This window comes from Tamandua tetradactyla, chromosome 5 (assembly GCF_023851605.1).
Source record: "Tamandua tetradactyla isolate mTamTet1 chromosome 5, mTamTet1.pri, whole genome shotgun sequence".
NCBI classification, from domain to species: Eukaryota; Metazoa; Chordata; class Mammalia; order Pilosa; family Myrmecophagidae; genus Tamandua; species Tamandua tetradactyla.
The window spans coordinates 21,127,638-21,151,450 of NC_135331.1; the positions used below are offsets into that span (position 1 = coordinate 21,127,638).

A 23,813-nucleotide genomic window follows, 5' to 3' on the forward strand; every position below is an offset into this window, starting at 1 on the left:
TAACCTCATTACCACCCTATCAGATAGGCAATTTTTATTTTCCCTAATTTCCATATGAGGAAATCAACAGACAGAAAGGTGAAATAACTTGCTTAATGTTACAAACACAGTAAGGTACAGAATTTGGATTCAAATCCAGACAGATTGAGTCCAGATCTCTAAAGTATTCTACTAGCTCTCTCCAAAGAATAGACACTTAGCTGTCTGGAGAGGAATCTACTGTCTACAGCAATAATGAGAGTATTTAATATCCTTGTTTATTCAGAAATATTCAAAAAGGATCAATGACTAAGGTCTTTAACTAGAATTAATTCTCCTTCACTCTTCTAATTAGATTCAGATCAAATAACAAACCTGCAACTGCTGTCTAGGATGCCAGGAAGGGAAAAAAAGCAAAAAAAAGAACACATATACTATTAGAAACTGAAACAAGAATGAGAAATACTAGGTGATTTTGCATATAAATTTTCTAATTAACCTTGACAAAAACGGAAACAATCATAAAATGACTGTCAAAAAAAACCACACTAAGAAAAAGACTACTTCTAGTTGACAGCCATAAAGGGCATCAGGTCTGTCTACAGTTGGAGATTTCTGGCACTCTTGAAAATGTTTTCAGAGAAAACCACTGACTTAGCAAAAGCTGAATTCTTGGTTAGTCATTCAGATGAAGTCATTTAGCTATGAGGAAGCTGAGCTAGAATACTAACCTAACTAGTATGAGCCAAAGTTCATGCTCTTAAGCCATTTTAGAATATTTCCTTTCAACTTTGCTTGTCTCCCAACCTCAGTCCAGAGATCATTAAGACGAATCATGGACCAAAATAGAACATTATAAAAGTTAACTGTAAACAAAGCACACACGGATCATGAATTTAAAATTAAAGGGGCTGAAATGATACAAAATACGTTCTCTGATGATAATGAATTAAATTAAAAATCAACCACAGAAGTTTGGGTTGTTTAAATGAGCTACCCAGACAGGATGATTTAGATTGCATGTTACAGAAAATTTAGATTTTGGACAAAATAAACCTCTCTGCCTTTGGTCTCATATGGTAGGTGAAGGTCTAGAGTACAAACACTATAATCTTTTACCCTGTATTCTGATTCAGGTTAGCCACAGCCAGACTAGCTTTGTTTTTACCTCTAATTGAAGCCTGATTTCTTTTTCGGATACTCTGTTATTGTGTAACCTATGCTAACTTTCAGAACTGCAGCACTCTTTTTCTGGGTCTTAGGGGCCACAGAGTTACTCAAAGTTCTAAGGAAATACCATCTGATACATGGCTCAGTGTCTCAGAACCCAAACAGAAAGGGAAGGAGGCCTTGTGAGTCTGTATAGCCTAATATAATACCGGATACATCTCAGAATATGGTGGGCTGATAATTTGAAATTATTGGTAGAGTCCCTTGAGGGTCCAAAGCAAGGAAAATGGAATTATTAAACTTTCTCATCTGGGAATCACTGGGTACCCTCTCAACCATTAGGGACTCCCAAGAAAATTAGTCAAGCCCTTGATATTGAGGCTTGCCCTTACGAAACACACTTCTGTAGTGGGGAACCTAAGACCTATAATGAGGCTTCAAAGTTACTTCCAAGGAAACCTCTTTTGTTGCCCAAATGTGGCCCCTCTCTCTCTCTCTGTCTCTGTCTCTCTCTCTCTCTAAGCCCAACTGTGCAAGAAAAATTATTCCCTCCCCCCTACATGGGACATGACATTCAGGAGTGAAAGTCTCCTTGACACTGTTGGATTGACAATGCATTCCTGTCCAATAGGGGAGAGAGAAGTGTAATAAAATAAGGCATCAGGAACAAGACAAAGATGCCCTCTATCACCACTATTATTCAACACTGTACTAGAAGTTCTAGAGAGAGCAATCAGGCAGGAAAAAGAAATAAAAGGCATCCAAATTGGAAAAGAGGAAGTAAAACTTCCATTATTTGCAGTTGACATAATACTATACTTGGAAAATCCTGAGAAATCTACAACAAAGTTAGCTGAGCTAATAAACAAATTCAGCAAGGTTGCAGAATATAAAATTAATGTGCAAAAATCGGTAACGTCTCTATACACAATAATGACCTAAACGAGGAGTCAGTAACGGAAAAAATTTCATTCAAAATAGCAACTAAAAGAAACAAGTACCTACGAATGAACTTAACTAGGAATGTAAAGAACCTGTACACAGAAAACTACATAACATTGCTAAAAGATATCAAAGGAGATCTGAAGAGGTGGAAAGACATTCCCTACTCATGGATAGGAAGGTTAAATATAGTTAAGATGTCAATTCTATCCAAATTGACCTACAGATTCAACACAGTACCAATCAAGATTCCAACGATCTATTTTGAAGATTTGGAAAAGCTGGTTACAAAATTCATATGGAAGGGGAAAAGACCCTGAATAATAAAAGCATTCTAAAAAAGAAGAACAAAGTGGGAGGATTAACATTTTCTGATTTTAAAGCTTATTATAACGCCACAGTGGTCAAAACAACATGGTACTGGCACAAAGACTGAAGCCCTGACCAATGGAATCAAATCAAGAGTACAGAAATAGACCACCAAATCTATGGTCAATTGATTTTTGACAAGGCCCCAAAATCTACTGAACTGGAACAAAATAGTCTTTTCAATAAATGGATATGGGAGAATAGGATATCAATAGCCAAAAGAATGGAAGAGACTTTTACCTTATACCCTACACAAAAATTAACTCAAAGTGGATCAAACACCTAAATATAAGAACTAGCACCATAAAGCTTCTAGAAGAAAACACAGGGAAACATCTTCAAGACCTAGTAATAGGAGGTAGCTTCCTAAACTATACACCCAAAGCACAAGCAACAAAAGAAAAAATAGACAAATGGGAACTCCTCAAAATCAAATGCTTTCGCATCTCAGAACACTTTGTCAAAAAGGTGAGAAGGCAGCCAACTTAATGGGAGAAAACACTTGGAAATCAGACCTTGGGCAAAGATTTGATATCCTGTATACATAAAGAAACTATCCAACTCAACAACAAAAGAACAAACAACCCAATTACAAAATGGACTAAAGATATGAATAGGCATTTTCTGAAGAGCAAATATAGATGGCTCAAAAGTACACAAAGAGATGCTCATTTTCATTAGCTATAAGGGAAATGCAGATCAAGACTACAATGAGATACCACCTCACAATATAAGAATAGCAGCCATTAAACAAACAGGAAACTATAAATGCTGGAGAGGATGTGGAGAAACTGGGACACTTATGCACTGCCATCGGGAATGTATAATGGTACAGCAGCTATGGGAGACAGTCTGGCAGAGGAAACTAAATATCAAGTTGTCCTGTCACTCGGCAATAACACTACTTGGTATACACACCCAGCAGAGCTGAAAGCAGTGACACAAACAGACATTTGCACACTGATGTGCACAGCAGTATTATTCACAATTGCCAAAAGGTAGAAACAATTCAAATGCCCATCAACAGATGAGTGGATTAACAAAATGTGGAATATACATGGGATGGTACTATTATGCAGCAGTTAAGACAAAATGACATCCCAAAGCATATGACAAGATGGATGATCCTTGAGGACATAATGTTGAGTGAAATAAGCCAGACATAAAAAGATAGATACTGTATGACTCCACTTTTATGATCAAGGTAAAGGTAAAATCGGAGGCTTATAATACAGAAGAATATAGGGGACTTAGAGATACACAGAAGCTAGAGATGAGTGAACAGTTAGCTAATAAGGTTGAACTCAAATGTAAGGGAATAGATAGAAGTGAAGGTGGTTTGCTAGTGGGTCTATAAGTAATATTGCCATATTGAAAGTGAACAGGATTGAAAAGGGTTATATAGACCTATGTGTCCCAGTGATTAACACTACAAATATAAATAAGTTCTTGCATGAACCAATAAGATAAATAAATAAATAATAAGGCTTCAGTGGCTAAGAAAGATTAAATAGAGTCAAGAGACTATTCTGGAGGCTACTCTTATGCAAGCTTCAGTTAGATGGTGCTAACTGCCATGCTTTGCTAAACCCCAACCAACATCACTTCTGTTAAATAATTCTTCAGAACATCTAAGGTTTGAACTGAGAGTCTATAAAAGCTTCATACACTAAGTCTGCTCTCCTGGAACCTATAATTTCCAGAGGGTTCCTAGGCAGATAAATCCTGAAACCCTAAGGGCCCAGCTTCTCCAAGATTATCAACTAATGATATTTCCCTATCCTTTAGTGTCAATACCCCTTCTCAACATGAAAAAGTCAGAACAGGTATTGCCTAAAGAATCCTATAATTGGGAGAAGGATCAGAGGAGGAGGAGTTACAACAGAGAAAATAGGATTTAACAAATGACTATGACTGAATTACTATATTGATATTTCTCCTACCCTCCAGTGTTTTGGAGTAGCTTGAAGGAAAAAGATGAAATAGGAGAATGGCAACCCAAAACAAATTCTGAAATCTGTTCTGTGACTACTTTCTGAAGTACACTTTGAAAATTATTGCTTTTTCTTTCTATATGTTATATTTCACAAAAAACATTTTTTAAAAAAGAAATCTTTGAACTCCCCAAGTATATGGAAAGTAAATAACACACTTCTAAAGAGCCCATGGGTCAAATAAAACATCACAAGGGTGATTAGAAATCTTCAACTGAATGAAAATGAAAACACAGCATGTCAAAATTTGTGGGATATGCAAAAGCAGTGTTTAGAGGGAAATTGTACAGTTTTACAGGATTATATTGGGGGAAAAAAAGGTTTCAAATCAAAGATCTAAACTTCTGCTTCACAAAACCAGAAGAAAGCAATGAAACTGGAAATCACAAAATGTTTTTGTAGAAATCAACAAGCTAACTGTAAAATTTGAGTGGAAACCAAAGAACTAGCACACCAAAACTATTTTTGGCGGGGTGGGGGGGGCTGAAGGATACACACTAACTGATTTTAAGATTTACTATAACTAAGCTTATAGTAATAAGCTACAATATTAAATTCAAGACAGTGTGAGATTGGTGTAAGAACAGACATTCTAGAACAGAATCCAGAAATTCACTTATTTATGATACACTGATTTCAACAAAGGTGTCTCAAGAGGAAAGAATAATATTTTCAGCAACTACTGTTTGAACAGTTGGACATCCATTTGCAAAATGAAACAAAAAAAACCCCTTCACAATGGTATTCAAAAATTAACACAAAATGGACACAGACCTAAACGTAAAACTAAAATCCATAAAGCTTCTAGAAGAAAAAAAAAACCTTTGTAACATGGGTTTAAAGATTTCTTAGGACACAAAATGCACAAATCATAAAAACTGATAAATCTGACTGACAAAATAAAAATTTCTGCTCTTTGAAAGGCACTCAAGAAGATGAAAAGACAGCTTTCAGACTATGAGAAAATTCTATAAAATACTTATTAGAAAAAAGACTGGTTACCAGAATACATAGATGACTCTCCTAACTCAATAATAATAAAACAGACAACCTAATTTTAAAAATGAGCAAAGGACTTAAACGGACACTTCACCAAAAGACATACAGAAGTCAAATAAGTACATGAAAAGACGCTCCATGATCATTAGTCATAAGAAGATGAAAACATACTCCCACCATATGACTCAATGAACGTTCACACAAAATTCTGAATGAATGTTGAGAACTGCCCAAAACTGAAAACAACCCAAATGTCCATCAACAGTGAACTGGATAAAGATATCATAGTACCTTTATACAGTGAATACTAATTCGGCAATAAAAAGATATGAATTATCAATAGATGCAACATGAATAAATCTGAAATGCATCATGCTAAGTTAAAGAAGCCAGATTCAAAAGACCACAAATATGATCGCACATATAGGACACCGTGGAATAGATAAATCTAAAGAGATCTGCTGTCAGGGGCTGGGCTTGGAAAAGGCAACTGGTTACAAAAAGACCTGAGATAACCTTTTGTGATGATGGAAATGTTCTATTTCTTCCTTGTGGTGGTCATTACAAGGCTCTATATATTGTCAAAATTCATGGAACTGTATACCTAAAAAGGGCAAATTTTACTGTATGTACACAATACCTTAAGAAATATTTTTGAAAAAGTAGGGAAAAAAGGATGAATCTGGTTGATGTACTGAGAACTGATTACAGTGGAGTAATAGAATATCTCAGCAAAAACAGGCAAAAAATAATCAATGGTGGCTGGCACTGGGATGAGCACTGTGGTTGTGCTGATCTGACTCTAGATATTTTTTGAAGATAGTACACACAAGATTTCCTAATGAACTGAATGTGGAATATCAGAGAAAGGAGAGGAATCAAGGATGACTATCATAATTTTGTCTGAGTCAACATCAGCTGTGATGGGTAGAATATGTGTGTGTGCTTGTATTGGGGGAGAGAAGTGATCAGGAATTCAGTTCTAAGCTCCAGTCTGCTCTAAAATCAAGATAATACTATTACTTGCCCCATAGATTTTTTGTTTTTTAAAAACATAACTTCAAGAGATTGAGAAAAACCCTAGAATGAGCTGAGACTCAGCATCAAGGGATTGAGAAAACCTTCTCGACCAAAAGGGGGAAGAGTGAAATGAGACAGTGTCAGTGGCTGAGAGATTTCAAACAGCTACAAGGGTTGGTTATTCTTACCCATTAAGTAGATATCACCCTGCTCTTCAAGATGTAATGGAGAGCCTGGAGGGAACTGCCTGAAAATGTAAAGCTGAGCTCCAGTAGCCATGTTTCTTGATGATGACTGAATAATGATATAGCTGTCACAGTGTGACTGTGTGATTGTGAAAATGTGTCTGATGCTCCTTTTATCTACCTTGTCAACAGACAAGTATAACATATGGAATAAAAATAAATAATAGGGGGAACAAATGTTAAAATAAATTGTTTAAATGCTAGAGATCAATGAAAGGGAGCGGTAAGGGGTATGGTATGTATGTTTTTTTTTCTGTTTTCTTTTTATTTCTTTTTCTGAATAGATGCAAATGTTCTAAGAAATGATCATGATGATGAATATGCAACTATGTGATGATACTGTGAATTACTAATTATATATGTGGAACAGAATGATCAAAAATAAAAATGTTTGTGTTTGGTGTTTTTTGGTATTTTAAAAAAAAAATGTAAAAAAACAAACAAACAAACAAAAACCCATAACTGCATCCCTCCATTTCAGATGGAGTCCTGTATCACGCAGACGTTGTTGTGGCCCTAGAAGGAAACCTAGCCATCAGACAGGTCTTTTAGCTCTCACCCCTAAGTGAAATGAGTTCCTCTTATTTGTGTCTGCTCCCTATGGCTCCTTTAATGAAGTCCTTTACTCACACACCCCTAGAATAACTTCCTTCAAGTTACTATATCTGTATTTCACTGCTAATGCCTACTGTTCACCCCAGTGTTCATGAGAGGGAGAAGTTAGATGCTTTGAGAGTTCTGAACTACCTATATCTTTCTCTCTCATTGTGAAGATAATCATCCCCACCAACAAGTACGTGTTTAATAAAACAACTGTTCTAGTTTGCTAGTTGCTGGAATGCAATATACCAGAAACGGAATGCCTTTTAAAAGGGGGGAATTTATTAAGTTGCAAGCTTACAGTGCTAAGGCCATGAAAATGTCCCAATTAAAGCAAGTCTATAAAAATGTCCAGATTAAATCACCTAAAAGAGGCTACCTTTATTCAAGAAAGGCCAATGAAGTTCAGGGTTTCTCTCTCAACTGGAAAGGCACATGGTGAACATGGCGACACCTGCTAGCTTTCTCTTCAGGCTTCTTGTTTCATGAAGATTCACTGGGGGTGTCTTCCTTCTTCATCTTTAAAGGTGGCTCTCTTGCTTTTTCCAAAATGTTTCCTCTTTTAAAGGATTCCATTAAACTAATCAAAACCACCTGGAATGGGTGGAGTCACATTTCCCCTCTAATCAAAGGTTAATACCCACAACTGGGCGAGCCACATTGATAATCTAATCAAGTCTCCAATTTACAGTGCTGAATAGGGATTAAAAGAAATGCTGCCTCCACAAGATGGATCAGGATTAAAATATGTCTTTTCCAGGGTGCACAGTCCTTTCAAACCAGTACAACAAACAAAAACAAAACAAAAAAAGTCTCTTTTGTTTCTTCCCTCTCTTCAAGCAGTCATTCCTCTATAGTTTCTGGTGTTTTTTTTTTCCCAGAAGTTCTCCAATCTCTCTCCTATACAGAGACTGCCAATTTTTAAATCTGGTGTTAGGAATGATGATTCTGATAACAACAACAAAAATGTAGCAGCAGCAAAAACCAATAAAAAATTTTAAATTAGCATGGATTCCCATCGAAAGCCTTTTTCTCTGACGGGAGAGTTAGTTCTATTTCCTAGAAACCAAAATTCTCAGCACACATAACATTTCAGGTCTAATCTAATTCCTAGGAAACTACTCTACTCAGCACAGTTTAAAACGAAAACCATCAGTAGACTTGCCATCATACCACCAAAAACATGGAATCTCAAGTTATAAACTCCTACTAGTAATTATAGCTGCTTAGTTTCACTGAACTCTTAATATGTATGGGATTTTCTGCCAAGTGCTTCAAATAAATTGGGTCATCTAATACTCAAAATAACCCTGTGACGAAGTTATCGTTACTGTTATTCCCATTCCACAGATGAAGAAATAGGCTTAGAAGGCTTAAAAAACTTGTCTAAGGTCATACATCTAGAAAAGAGAAAGGAAAAAATTCAGACCCAGATTTGGCTTTATAGCCCAAGCTCTTAAACAATTACAATTTACTGTAATTTACATTTCACTAAACTCCAGAGGTCTTTATATAAATAGTTGGAGCAAAAATTATTAAGAGGCAGGAAGTAAAATGTACTGCTTCCTAACATAACAGAAATTTCATCATTGATGAACACTTCAGGACCCTAGAGTCAATTGTCAAGAGTCACCTTTTCTATCATTCAATACATACACATCCTTAACCAGAGTACCAGAAAGAGACCAACAGCAGGATCTCAGACGCTGCTATACAAATATTTTTTTTCAACACACTCTCTCAAAACATTTTTAACTTCTTTACTGTTATCCTAGATTATAAACATCCATGCTTTTTCTCTCTGTGTACAGTGAAATAAAAACTATAAATGATATACCCAATCTCTGTATATTTTGCTGTGTTTAGTGAGTCCAAGTGACTAGAAGGGTAAATTCTTCTTTTTCATATGCAAACTTAACATTAGTTGCAGTATACTAAAGAATATGACATTGATTATTCTCCAAAGGATTATGAGAAATTGGTTTTTGCTTTATGCTATTAATTTCTGTCTCTAACAACAACAGAATATAGGAGTGCCCCTTCTTAAAGGAAATGAATTATTTGAAAACGTTACATTTATGGAAGCCAAGGTTGCCCTCATAGTCAGTTCAGAGCTCATTATACCATAAAGGCAGCTTGTTTCCACACTGTCATTTAAAAAGAAATCTGCATTGCACAGCAAGACTCTTCTTTAAAACCAGGACAAATGCTTTATGTGATGATATTAAGCACTACATTCAGCAGTATGGAGATAAGGTGATAACTCACGTGACTCCTGACTCCAAGATTACGATTTAAATGGGGAGATAAGTCATGTGCATAAATAACTCTAAATGCACTAAAAGGAGATCTAAATTTCAGTAAAAGGAACAGACAGCCAAGGGGAGTTCTGAGAAGGAAGAGACTTCTTCCAACTGTGGAGGTCAACTTCTTCTGAAGACATGACATTGGAGTTGTTCTTGAAGGATAAGAAGGATCTAGACATGTGGAATCCAGTAGGAAGAAGAGCCCCCAGAAACGAAGTGTACAAGAATTATGGTGTAAAGAGAAGAAAGTGTGGGACATGTGTTAAGTATTTATGCTAACTCTGAAAGAAAATAGAGGGAAAAAAATTTCCGGAAACTTTAAGATGAACCATTGCAGGCCTTAGAAAGTAGAGTCTAATGGGAGAACCTCGATAGAAAACTACTATAATACTCCAGCAAGAATACAAAATCAAAGGAAACGCTAGAAATACTTTACGGGGTAAAATGGACAGCATTTGGCAGCTGACTTGGTATGAGGAGCAAGGAATAAGTAGGAATAAAGGTGGATAAATCAGAGAATGATAGTCCATTAAGGAAAATAAGGAACAAAGGAAGAAAAATAGATGTTCATGGGGAAGGAGAGTTCTTCAGTTTTATACTGTGAGCTTCAAGTGATAAAGAGACACTTAGGTGGTGAGACCCACTATAATTTATATAACTACTGTGAATGTAGTACTAGATTCAGGACTGAGATCTTGTCTTAACATACAGACATGGAGGTTTGTAGAGCATGGATCTTTGAAGACTCATCATAAAAATATATCAAGGATTAGACACTTCACATACATTCTCCTTTAGTCTAAAAACTGCTTATCATTATTTCTGGAAGTTATATTGGCCTGTAAGTTCTTACAAGCTAATGATTTCACAACGAGAACTAGCTTTATGTTACTCACAATCTGCTGGATGCAGAGTCAAAGAAAACCTCACCTCAGATGGAGTTTTAAAACTGTCAGTTGGTAATAGGCAACAATAATGGGAGAATCTTTCAGTTCTTTTTTGTATTTGTTTTTTATTCTTGTTGTTTGTGAAAAATAACATATATACAAAAAGCAATAAATTTCAAAGCACAACACAATTAGTTGTAGAACAGATTTCACAGTTTGGTATGAGTTACAATTCCAGAATTTCAAGTTTTTACTTCTAGCTGCTCTAAGATACTGGAGACTAAAAAAATATATATCAATAAAATGATTCAGCAATCATATCCATTTGTTAAACCCTTTCTTCTCAACCATCACCTTTGATCTTTCTCATACTCTTTAGGGGTATTTGGGTTATGCCCATTCTAACTTCTTCATGTTGGAAGGGCCTGACGATAATATGAGATAGAGGGACGGAAATAGTTGATAATTCTGAAGAGGCTGGTCCCTCTGCATTTCATGACTTATCTGGACCAGGGACCCATCTGGAGAGTTTCTGAAAAGTTATCTTACTGCATGGAATCTTTGTAGAATCTTACATAATATCCTAGGTGTTCTTTAGGATTGGCAAGAATGCTTTTGGTTGGGGTTTGGCAAGTTATGGTAGGTAGCAATGTCTAACTGAACCTTGCATAAGAGTGATCTCCAGAGTAGCCTCTCAGCTCTATGTGAACTCTCTCAACCACTGATACCTTATTTGTTGCATTTCTTTTCCCCCTTTGGTCAGGATGGAATTGATCCCACGATGCCAGGGCGGGACTTATCCCTGTGACTCATCTCGCAGGCTGCCAGAGAGACTTTCATCCCTGGATGTCAATGCCCCATGTAGAGGAGAGGGCAATGGCTTCACTTGCAGACTTGGGCTTAGAGAGAGAGAGAGACCACATCTGAGCAACAAAAGAGGTCCTCCAGAAGTAACTCTTAGGCATACCTATAGGTAGGCTAAGCTTCTCCACTACATACATAAGCTTCACAAGAGTAAGCCTCAAGATCAAGGGCTTGATCTATTGATATGGGTGTCCCTAATGTTTGATACAGTATCTAGGATTTCCCTGGTGGTAAAGTTTAATAGTTCCATACTTTTTCTCTCATCCCTCATGGGACTTTGTCAATACTTTTTGATTATGTGCTTAATATATTCTGGGATATATCCAGGCATTGCATTACACTATATAGGATTATAGGCCCTCATTCATATTCTGGGCTCCCTGTGTTTGGATTGTTTAAATGATCTATCCAGACAGATTGAGCTGGATTATGTGCTACAGAAAATGTAGCTTCTGGATAAAATAAACCTTCTTCCTTTGGTCGCAAAGAATAGATGAGGTTCTAAAATACAGAATATGTCTTCCTTACCACTGTGTTCTGAATTACTTAATGCCGACCTGAATGTCTTTGTTGTTAACTCTAAATACGAGGTTATACATATATAAGACAGACTCTCAAAATACAGAAATAACAATTACCATTCTGGACTAAATATGACTGCTCTAAAAGCTTACAATCTAAGTCCCAGTTTTCTTGTAAGTATTTTCTAAATGAGACCATACAATAATTGCTCTTTTGTTTCTGGCTTATTTTGCCTCACCACATGTCCCACAGGTTCATTCACAATGTTGCATGCCTCACAACTTCATTTCTTTTTGTAGCAGCACAATATTCTAATGTATGTGTACACCATAGTTTGCTAATCTACTTCTCAGTCAGTACATCCTTCAGCTACCTCCATTCATTTGGCATCATGTATAATATCCAAAGTCAACAGTGCATCAACACTCTCAATTTTAGATAATTTCATAGTCCTCAAGAGAAAGACAACCAATAAGCATACCGTCACCAAACAGAAAATCTAAACCTTTCCTTACCTCTTGTTCTTCCCATAAAATTTACCCCTGGTGTTGCTCTGATACTGTTAATGTTTTCCTGTTAAACATAGCTTATTTCATTTCTACTTGGCTTAGATCTGTGACTTCTTCATCATTACACATATTAACTGCTTCCAGGACAAATATGCCCTCAGTTAAAATAAGAGAGAAAAGAGTGGCGAGGTGGGTTCAGTTCAGTGATCCTTGATGTCTGATCTACTGTCTCCTACAGGGTCTGAGGTAGGCTCTGAGTGGGGGACCAGCAGGGATTCTGCCTGAGTTCTCAAGTACCTTTTCAGAGAACGCTGAGAACAGAGACAGATGGACCACAAACAGCTTCCATATGAACACCTAACATTCAGGAGATGGGAAACAGAAGAGGACCAAAGATACTGCCAAAGAGAAGTTAGAAATGTTATTTCTAAAGGAAATAACAAAAGAAGACATTTCCTTCCCAATGTCTAGGTGATAATTTCTTTCTGCAATTTTAAACTCACTCTCTTTTTTTTTATAAGAACAGAGACCAGCTTGTGCTCTTCTCACCATTAGTACAAAAAGCACTAAATACAGGTTCTGACTACCCTGATTTAACAAAAGATAAAATGAGCTCTCCGTACTTTCTTTTCTGTAACGATGAATAAAACACATGCTCATAATTGTGTGTACGTAGTTGGTAAATTACGCAAATAATTTAGGAATAAATCTTTCAAATCATTAACATGAAATATGATATATCTTATATGTCCCCAACTGAAAGCTGAAACATGCATTTTAGAATCACAGCTGTTCCAAGATGGAAAAGAACCAGTCCCAATTTATTTTACAAAAGCAACAAGTAAGGTTCAGGCAGCTTAGTTTATTATCCATAATGATTTCTCTCGTTATTTTGAACCTCTTCTATATTATCACTTTGGTATTTTATATCTGCTATTTGTATACATCTTATTTGCTCTCTCAGACCACAAGCTTCTGGAAAATAAGCACCCTGTTTTAATTTTCTTTTAAAAATGAACTGACAGGACTTCCAGGAAGCTGGCCAAACACAGTAGCTCAAGATTAGCCCTTCTCCATGGAAAAATGAGAGAAGGGACAGGAGGGCGACTGACGCAGCGAGTTGCGAGTGCAGCTGACCTGGGAGAGCCTTCTGCACCACATGCGGCAGCCCAGGTCGCAAAGGCCGAGGAACTGAGAGGCAGAAAGCTCAAGCCTGACATGGAGGTACAGAGCCTGGGGAAGCGCACAAACAGGAGCCAGGAACTAGGAAGTAAGCCAGGACGTGTTCCTTGGGTGCATTACCCTCACCAGTGTAGCCACGTGAACAGCAACTCACCCCACACCCCATGTACCTGAACCCTGTCACCTGCTGCCATTACCCACACTCCAGGCACCCCCACCCCACCAGCTCCCAGTACACATACTTGCCCCACACCCCCACCCCAAGTATAGCCCAATCCACCTCTCCTGCACTCCTTCCAAATACGACCTCCTGCTCCCAGTTCCCTACAGGCTGTTGCCCGTGCATAAAGGTTGTGGGGCACTAACCTCCATACCCAGGCTACCCCTGCCCCGTTTCCCATAGTGTTGCACAGCCTCACCTTGCCTGCTCTGAGACCTGAGCTTCAGTTTACAGCATTCCTAGGCCCACACATGTGCATGGGCCGCCCAATCACATCATTCAGCTCTGGGAACTGCACTTTACAGCTGTCCTAGAACCGTGCATGTGCACAGACCTCAGCCACATTTCTCAGTTCTGAGAAAGTGCTGACTTCTGCAGCCAAGTCATATCTGCTCCCAATTCACGAAGGCGTTACACCAACCTGCTGCCACAGCTCTATACATGTGCACAAAGGGCCCCATGCCCTAGACCAGTGCACAGTAGGGTTGCACACCAGGGTTACACCACCCAAACCAGTGCATCTGCACCGATGTAACCTCCCTGGCCACTGGGCACCCACGTTCACAAGCATCAGCGTAACACCCCCAACCTGCGCTGATACCTGCCCTGAAACAAATCACTGCACTGAATGCTTCACCATGTACCCTGCACCCTGCTGTACAACCATCCTGTAAACACAAGACCTTAGACTACTGAAAGAAATCAACTCCCAGAGTAAATCAATCAAGATGTTTACATGCCACGAAGACAGCAGATCACCAAGCATATCACAATGAAGACAGATATAGCTCTGCCTAATGACCAAATTAAAACGCCAGAGGAGATACAAACGTTGGAACAACTAATCAAAGATGTTCATACAAGTCTACTTAATAAAATAAGTGTGATAGCAAATGACATAAAGGAGATTAAGAAGACAGTCGTAGAGCATGAGGAGGAATTTGAAAGAATAAATAGAAAAAGAGCATATTACAGACTCTGTTAACCAAACAAAAACCATACTAGAGGCACACACCACCAGATTTGAAGAAACAAAAGAAATAAGTGATATAGAGGACAGAATAACTAACTTTGAAGACTCAAAACAGCAAATGGCAAAAAAGATGGAAAAAATTGAATGGGAACTCAGGGAAATGAAAGACAAAACAAAGAGCACAAATATAAGAATCACTGGTGTCCCAGTAAGAGAAGAGGGGAGTAAAGGGCTAGGAAGAGTAGTTAAGGATATAATGGGGGAAAACTTCCCTACCCTCATAAAGGACATAAATATACAAGTCAAAGAAGCCAAAAAAACTCCAAACAGAATAAATCCAAACAGGCCTTCCCCAAGGCACACACTAATCAGTCTGTCAAATGTTGAAGAGAAGCAGAAAATCCTCAAAGCGGTAAGAGAAAAACTAACTACTTCATATAAGGGAAACCAAATAAGACTGAGTTCAGACTACCAAACTAGCACCTGGAAGTGAGAAGGTAGTGGTATGATATATTCATGATCCTGAAAGAGAAAGATTTCTAGCCAAGAACTCTGTACCCAGCCAAACTGTCATTCAAAACTGAGGGAGAGATTAAAGTTTTCACAGACGAAGAAGTCCTAAAAGAATCTGTCAACAAGAAACCGGCCCTTCAAGAAATACTAAAAGGAGTTCTGCTGGCTGAAAAAAAAAGACAGGAGAGGGAGGTCTGGTGAGAGACACAGAATTGAAGAGTACCACTAAGGGTAATTTAAAGAATACAAAGAGAAAGAGGGAAAAGAATATATAGATCTGACAATAAAATTAAAAAGATAAGACGGTGAAAACAAGAAACGCATTTTCAGTAACAACTTTGAATGTTAACAGACTAAACTTATCAATTAAAAGATACAGATTGGCAAAATGGATTAAGAAACATAATCCAGCTCTATGCTGCTTACAAGGGATTCATCTCAGACACAAGGATACAAATAGATTGAAAGTGAAGGGATGTAAAAAGATTTTCCAAGCAAGTTGTAACCAAAAGAAAGCAGGAGTAGCTATACTAATATGGGACAAAACAAACTTTAAATGTAAAGACATCATAAGAGACAAAGAAGTACACTATATACTAATTAAAGGGTCAATTCACCAAGAAGATATAACAATCATAAATGCTTAGGCTCCCAATTAAGGAGCTCCAAAGTACATGAGACAGATGTTGGCAAAACTGAAGGGAGCGATAGATGTTTCAACAATAATAGTAGTAGACTTCAATAAACCACTCTCCTCTATAGATAGAACAACCAGACAGAAAACCAACAAGGAAATAGAGAAGTTAAATAACTTGATAAATGAATTAGACCTAACAGACATATATAGGTCACTGCACCCCAAAGTACAAGGATACACATTCTTCTCTAGTGCCCATGGGACATTCTCGAGGACAGATCATATGCTGGGCACAAAACAGGTCTTTATAAATTTAAAAACACTGAAATTACTCAAAGCATTTTCTCTGATCACATTGGGATGAAGCTGGATCTCAATAACCACCAAAGAACGAGAACATTAACAAATACATGGAGATTAAATAACACACTCTTAAACAACCAGTGGGTCAAAAACGAAATTGTTAGAGAAATCAGGAGCTATCTGGAGATGAATGAAAATGAGAATAAAACTTATGAGAACTTATGGGGTGCGGCAAAGGCTGTGCTCAGAGGGAAATTTATAGCCCTAAATGCCTATATTAAAAAACAGGAAAAGAGCAAAAATCGAGGGCTTAACAGCACACCTGGAGGAACTTGAGAAACAAAACAGCAAACTAGCCCCAAAGCAAATAGAAGAAGAGAAATAACAAAGAATAAAGCAGAGATAAATAAATGTGAGAACAAAAGAACAACAGAAGGAATCAATAAAACTAAAAGTTAGTTCTTTGAGAAAATCAATAAAGTTGATGGGCTACTAGCAAGACTGACAAAGAAAAAAGAGAGAGGATGTAAATAAACAAAATCAGAAATGAGAAGGGGTATGTTACCACAGACCCTGAAGAAATAAAAGAAATCATAAGAAGATACTATGAACTATACAACAACAAACTAGACAACTTAGATGAAATGGCCAAATACCTGAAGACACACAAACAAACTATGCTGACTCGGGAAGAAAAAGAAGATCTCAAGAAACTAATCATAAGTAAACAGATTCCATCAGTCATCAAGAATCTTCCTACAAAGAAAAGCCCAGGGCCAGACAGCTTCACAGGGGAATTTTATCAGACATTTCAAAAAGAACAAACACCAATCCTGCGCAAACTTTTCCAAAAAATTGAGGAAAAAGGAACTCTACCTAAACTCATTTTATGAAGCTAATATCATTTTAATACCAAAACCAGATAAAGATGCTATAAGAAAGGAAAACTACAGACCAATCTCCCTAATGAACACAAATGCAAAAATTCTCAATAAAATATTAGCAAATCAAATCCAACAACACATTAAAAGAATTACACACCATGACCAAGTGGGGTTTATACCAGGAATGCAAGGATGGTTCAATATAAGAAAATCAATTAATGTAATACAGCACATTAACAAATCAAAAGGGAAAAATCACATGATCATCTTGATTGATGCTGAAAAAGCATTTGACAAAATTCATCATCCTTCTCTGATAAAAACACTCCAAAAGATAGGAAGCAAAGGTTACTACCTCAATATGATAACAGGAATATATGAAAAACCGATAGCTAGCATTGTACTCAATGAAGAGAGACTGAAAGCTTTCCCACTAAGATCAGGAACAAGACAAGGATGTCCACTGTCACCACTATTACTCAACATTGGGTTAGAAGTTCTAGCTAGCGCAATCAGGCAGGACACAGATAAAAAAGACATCCAAACTGGAAAGGAAGAATTAAAACTCATTATTTGCAGATGATATGATACCATACTTGGAAGATACTGAAAAATCTACAGCAAAGTTACTTGAGTTAATAAACAAATTCAACAAGGTGGTGAGATATAAAATTTAACATTTCTATACACAAGCAATGATGCAGATGAGGAATCAGTTAAGGAAAAAATTCCATTCAAAATAGCAACTAAAAGAATCAAGTGCTTAGGAATGAGCTGAACTAGGGACGTAAAGGATTTATATACAGAAAACTATGTAACATTGCTAAAAGAAATCAAAGGAGATCTAAATGTTGGAAAGACATTCCCTGCTCATGGATAGGAAAGCTAAATTTAGATCAGATGTCAATTCTACCTAAATGATCTGGTGATTCCACCCAGTACCAATCAAAACTCCAACAACCTACTTTGAAGATCTGGAAAAGCTAATTACTGATTTCATTTGAAAGGGAAAGAGACCCTGAATAGATAAAAGCATCCTAAAAAGAACGAAGTGGGAGGATTAACAGTCCCTGACTTTATCTATTATAAAGCCACAGTGGTCAAAACAGCACAAAATACAAGCACAAAGACAGAAGCACTGACCAATGCAATCAAATCAAGAGTGCAGAAATAGACCACCAAATCTATGGTCAACTGATTTTTGACAAGGCCCCCAAATCCTCTGAACTGGGACAAGATAATCTTTACAATAATTTGGTATGGAAAAACTGGATATCAATAGCCAAAAGAATGAAAGAGGACCCCTAATCTTACACCCTACACAAAAATTAACTCAAAGTGGATCAAACACCTAAATATAAGAAATAGAACCATAAAGCTTCTAGAAGAAAACATAGGGAAACATCTTCAAGACCGAGTAATAGGAGGTAGCTTACTAAACTTTATACCCAAAGCACAACCTACAAAAGAAAAATAGATAAATGGGAACTCCTCAAAATCAAACGCTGCTCACTTCAAAAGACTGTCAAAAACGTGAGAGGCAGCCAATTCAATGGGAGAAAATATTTGGAAATCCATTATCAGACAAAGGTTTGATTTCCTATATATAAAAAGAAATTACACAATTCAACAACAAAAGAACAAAACGCAATTATCAAATGGGCTAAAGAGACGAGTAGGCATTTTTCTGAAAAGCAAATTACAGAAGGCTCAAAAGCACAGGAAGAGATGCTCATTTTCACTGGCTATCGGAGAAGTGAAGATCAAGACTACAATGAGATACCACCTCACACCTATAAGAATGGCTGCTATTAAACAAAAAGGAAACTATCAATGTTGGAGAGGATGTGGAGAAACTGCGACACCTATGCTCTGCTGGCAGGAATGTATAATGGTGTAGCCACTATGGAAGACTGGTGGTTCCTTAGGAAACTAAATATCAAGTTGCTCTATGACCTGGCAATAACACTACTTGGTACATACCCAGAAGAGCTGAAAGCAACGACACAAACAGCCATTTGCACACTGATGTTCATAGCAGCATTATTCACTCGCCAAAAGATGGAAACAAACCAAATGTCCAACAACAGGCTAGGGGATCAACAAAATGTGGTATATATATGATGGAATATTATGCAGCAGTAAGACAAAACGGCATCCTTAAGCACATTGCAAAATGGATGAGCCTTGAAGACATAATGCTAAGTGAAATCAGCCAAACACAAAAGGATAGATACTGTATGATTCCACTTTTATGACCAGCAAAAATGTATAATCAGAGGCTTAGAATACAGAATATAGGGGACTTAGAGATACACAGAAGATAGAGATGGGTGAACCGTTAGCTAATGAGGTTGAACTCCTACGTAAGGGAATAGAGAGGAGTGAAGGTGGTTCTCTAGTGGGTGTCTAAGTAATATCACCATATTGAAGGTGAACAAGATTGAAAGGGATTGTATAGACCTACGTGTCCCACTGATCCACACTAGAAATATGAATTAGTTCCTGCAAGAATTATTTCAAAGATATGATCCTTGTATAAAGATTGATTAAGTCCAGGGTACAGGGGGGAACTGCTATTGCATGCCATGAGCTATGTTCAAAAGGAAACTATCAGCACTACCACAGCAACAGCAGAGGAAAATAATGGGGGAGGGACAAAAGTTAAGAGGAGGTTTAGGTTTCCTATTTGGTGAGGGTGTGTTTATTGGTTTTCTTTCTCTTCGGAACAATGAAATTATCTGAAATTGAGTATGTTGATGAACTGTAGACTTTGGGCCCTCTACATGATGCCCAATGAATGCAGGTGGCTGTGGAATGCACTAACAGAGAAGTAGAATAGCGGACGATGGTGCATACTTATAAACGAAGGTTATGCTGCTACAAAAAGGAACATCGTGAGGCATGCAATGATGTGAATGAACATGTGGGACATCTGGTGAGACAAAAGGCAGGAACAAAAGAACAAGAATGTTCACCTTTAGAAAATGCTTATAAGAAAACAGCAGCCAAGACCGGAAGCTTTTAGAGCAGACACATAAGTCTGGAGTGGTGATTATTATTTCTGGATTTGGGGAGGCTGTTTTATATATATAACCTGTTATTTAGAGATAAGAACGAAGCCGAACAGGTTGGGGTTAAAGTAACTCAGAACATAGGGGTAAGGAAGACGTGTTTGTATTTTAGAACCACACACACTCCTTGAGACCAATGGAATAAAAATTTACTTGGTCTGGAACTGAAATTTTCTGTAGGGCATAATCTAATTCATCCTATCTGTATAGCTCATTTGAACAACTGAAACACAGGGAGCACAAAATAATAAAGCGGTCCTTTAATCCTGCATAGATCATTGTAATGCCTGGAAACATCCTAGAGTACATTAAGCAGCTAATCAAAAAGTATTGACAAAGTCCCCTGAGGGAGGGGAGAAAGACTATGGAACTATTAAACCTTACCATCAGGGAATCCCCAGACACTGTGTCAAACTTTAGGAATACCCAAATCAATAGGTCATGCCCTTGATCATGAGGCTTACTCTTGTGAAGCTTATGTAGGTAGTGGAGTAGCTTAGATGACCTATAGGCATGCCTAAGAATTACTTCTGGAGGACATCTTCTGTTGTTCAGATGTGGCCTCAGTCTCTCTAAGCCCAATACTGCAAGTGAATTCCTTGCCCTCCCCGCTATGTGGGACATGACATTCAGGGGTGAAACTCTCCCTGGCGACGTGGGAAAGGACTCCCAGGGATGAACCCAGGCCTGGCACTGTGGGATCAACAATTCCATCCTGACCAAAAGTGGGAAAAGAAGTGGAATTAATAAAGTATCAGTGGGAGAGAGCATTCAAAGAGAGTCGAGAGGCTACTCTGGAGGTTACTTTTATGCAAGTTTCAGTTAGACCCTGCTACCTATCAAAATCTGTCAACCCCCAATCAGGACCATTCCAGCCAATCCTAAAGAACACCTAGGGCAATATATAAGATTCTACAAGGGTTCCATGCACTAGAGTAACTTTCCAGAAACCTCCAAATAGGTCCCTGGTCCAGATAAGTCCTGAAACCTAGCCCAGTCTCTCCGGAACATTAGATAGTTCTATCTCCCTATCCTATATTAGTGACAGACCCTTTCAATATGAAAAATTTAGAATTGCCATAGCCCAAACATCCCTAAAGAGAGGGATGGAAAGATCAAAGGTGATGGTGGAGATATACAAAGATAGGATTTAACAAATGAATATGAATCCTGAATCATTAAATTGATCTCTTTCAGTCTCCAGCATTTCAGAGCAACTAGAAGTAAAAACTTAAAATTGTGAAACTGTAACCCATGTCAAACTCTGAAATCTGTTCTACAACTAACCGTGGTGCTGTGCTTTGAAATTTATAGCTTTTTGGTATATATGTTATTTTTCACACACACACGCACACAAAAAGTCAATTGTGATGATAAAAAAAGATTTAAGCCCTCTAGCCTCTTATATTCTGGAGCAGCTAGAAGGAAAAATCTGAAAGGATCATATGGTAGCCCATGACAAACTCTGGGATCTGTCCTGTAACTACTTGTTGAAGAGTGCTTTGAAAATTATTGCTTTTTTTATTTCTTTGCTTTGTATATATGTTATATTATGCAATAAAAAAGTTATTAAAAAAAAAAAAAGCCTGACACAGATATAAAAAAGAAAAGTAAAAAAAAAGAAAAAAAATGCCTGACAAAATACCCATGCATAGAGGGTTCAAAGCAAATGTTTGTGAAATCAAAAGCTCTCAGAAAGGAAAGCAGGAAGGAGACTCTTACCCAAGTAACATCGTTATAAAAATCAGAGTGAAAAAATTCATTTCTATATTTGAAACCACATGTATACACTTAATCATCTATCTGATTTATTAAATGTTCTTTAAACATGTAGTCCTCACTGAACAACAGCTCTTTAGTTACCTCTCATTCCCAAAATCCTATGAAAGCTTACAATCTTCATTGTAAAAGATGATCAAGAATTCTGCCAATGAAGTTAAGGAACTAACCTTTAGACCCATTGGACTGCTCCTCTCACAAAACTAAGGAAGTCTAACATTTCCTAGCCAGAAAAATCTTCAGAGAAAAAGTTCTCCAGGTTTCAAATTCTCAGCTGAAACGAATGTCTCTTTCCTTCTGTACCCTAACTCTCCCTTAAAAGATCTTTTTTTCTGAAGGTGAAAATATCTTGAAATTCATTATTCTTATGTCTAACCTAAAAAGTTCAATGTAAAGAGAAAAATCTGTGTGGTCTCTCTAAAATTATTACAGAAATCGGGAAATAGGTATACAAGTCCCTGGTATTTTACAATCACAAGAAACAGAGAGCCTGGGAAAATGAAAGAGGTGAACCATTCCTAACATCTTGACAGCCACTTTAAGCAACCAGTTATTCAGCAAATAACATGGGCCTCTTGGGAATTCTTAGATTTGGTTGATAACTTGAACTGTGGCAACACTGCTTGCAAAGGAACTTTTTATTTGAAACAAGCATCAGCAGCAGTAAACTATGTAACTTTACCACATTCTGTTTTGTACTTTCCTGAGATTCAAACTAATACATCGATTATACCCAGGCAGACACATGCTCCAGGATTCCTATAATCCAACTATCTTGCTCATAGTGTGCACTAGGCTGCATGCAAAGCTGGCCACCAACAATTTCCCATCCCTGTACATACCTACTGCTCCTTCCATCAAGAGGTGAAGTCTATTTCCCTTTCTTTTAAATCTGGACTATTTTTGCAACTTGCTCTGATCAAAAGACTTTTAGAAAAGTGAGGCAAGAGTAAGGCAGCGTCAGTTCTGTACCCTAGGTTGGAAAAGGCGTGACAACTTATGTTTTTGCTTTCTTGGAGCCCTGAGCTGCCATGTAAGGAACTTCAGGCTCTCCCACTGGAACAAGTGGCCATATGGAGATAGTGGCCCTACCGTAGAAGAAACTACATGTGACAGATGCCATGGAGAGGAGCACTTCAACACTCCATTTGAAAGCCTGTACCGAGGCTTCATACATGTGAGTGAGACCAACCTCGATCCTCCAGTCCCAGTTGAGTCTGCAGACACTATGCAGAGCAAAGACAAGCTACGTCATTGGGCCTGCCCCAACAGCAGATAAATCATCAGCAAGTACCACATTTTTGAAAGAACAAAATTTTAGAAATGGCAGACAGATTAGTGGTTACATGGGTTAGGGACAGGAGTGGGGGTGAAGGTGGGGGGTCAGCACTGGGAAGGAGGGAGGGAGGGAAGGAGGGAGGGAGGGAAGTGTGGTTACAAAACCACAAATAAACACTTTTTTGGTGTGGAACCTGTTTACTTGCCTGTGGTGGTAGATACACAAACATACATAGATGATTAGATCATTTAGAACTTATACACACAAATGAGTACAAATAAAACAAGGAATCTGAGTAAAATCAGTAGATTATATCAATGTCAATATCCTGGTTATGAAATTATACTCAGTTTTTGTTTTTTTTTAAATTTTTTACGTGGGCAGGCACTGGGAATTGAACCCGGGTCCTCTGGCATGGCAGGCAAGCATCCTTGCCTGCTGAACCACCGTGGCCCACCCTATACTCAGTTTTGCAAAATGTTACCACTGAGAAAAACTGAGCAAAATGTACAAAGGATGTCTACTTTTTAATTTTATGAATCTACACTTATCTAAAAAAAATT

The 23,813-nt window shown here is 37.6% G+C and overlaps 1 protein-coding gene across 6 annotated transcripts in view; it reads right to left on the reverse strand.

The window, feature by feature from the left end:
- SPPL3 (signal peptide peptidase like 3) overlaps positions 1 to 23,813 on the reverse strand; it is a 216,691-nt gene that overhangs the window by 127,733 nt on the left and 65,145 nt on the right. Inside the window, exon 1 of one of the 6 annotated variants that reach the window (XM_077160042.1) lies at positions 11,240 to 13,770. The exons of 4 other annotated variants lie outside the window; for them this stretch is intronic. In XM_077160042.1, the coding sequence (XP_077016157.1) occupies positions 11,240 to 11,253 (14 nt within the window). In that variant the 5' untranslated portion in view covers positions 11,254 to 13,770. Of the gene's footprint in view, positions 1 to 6,661; positions 11,184 to 11,239; positions 13,771 to 23,813 lie in introns of those variants that run through there. One more of the 6 variants, XM_077160045.1, reaches the window with a different exon arrangement.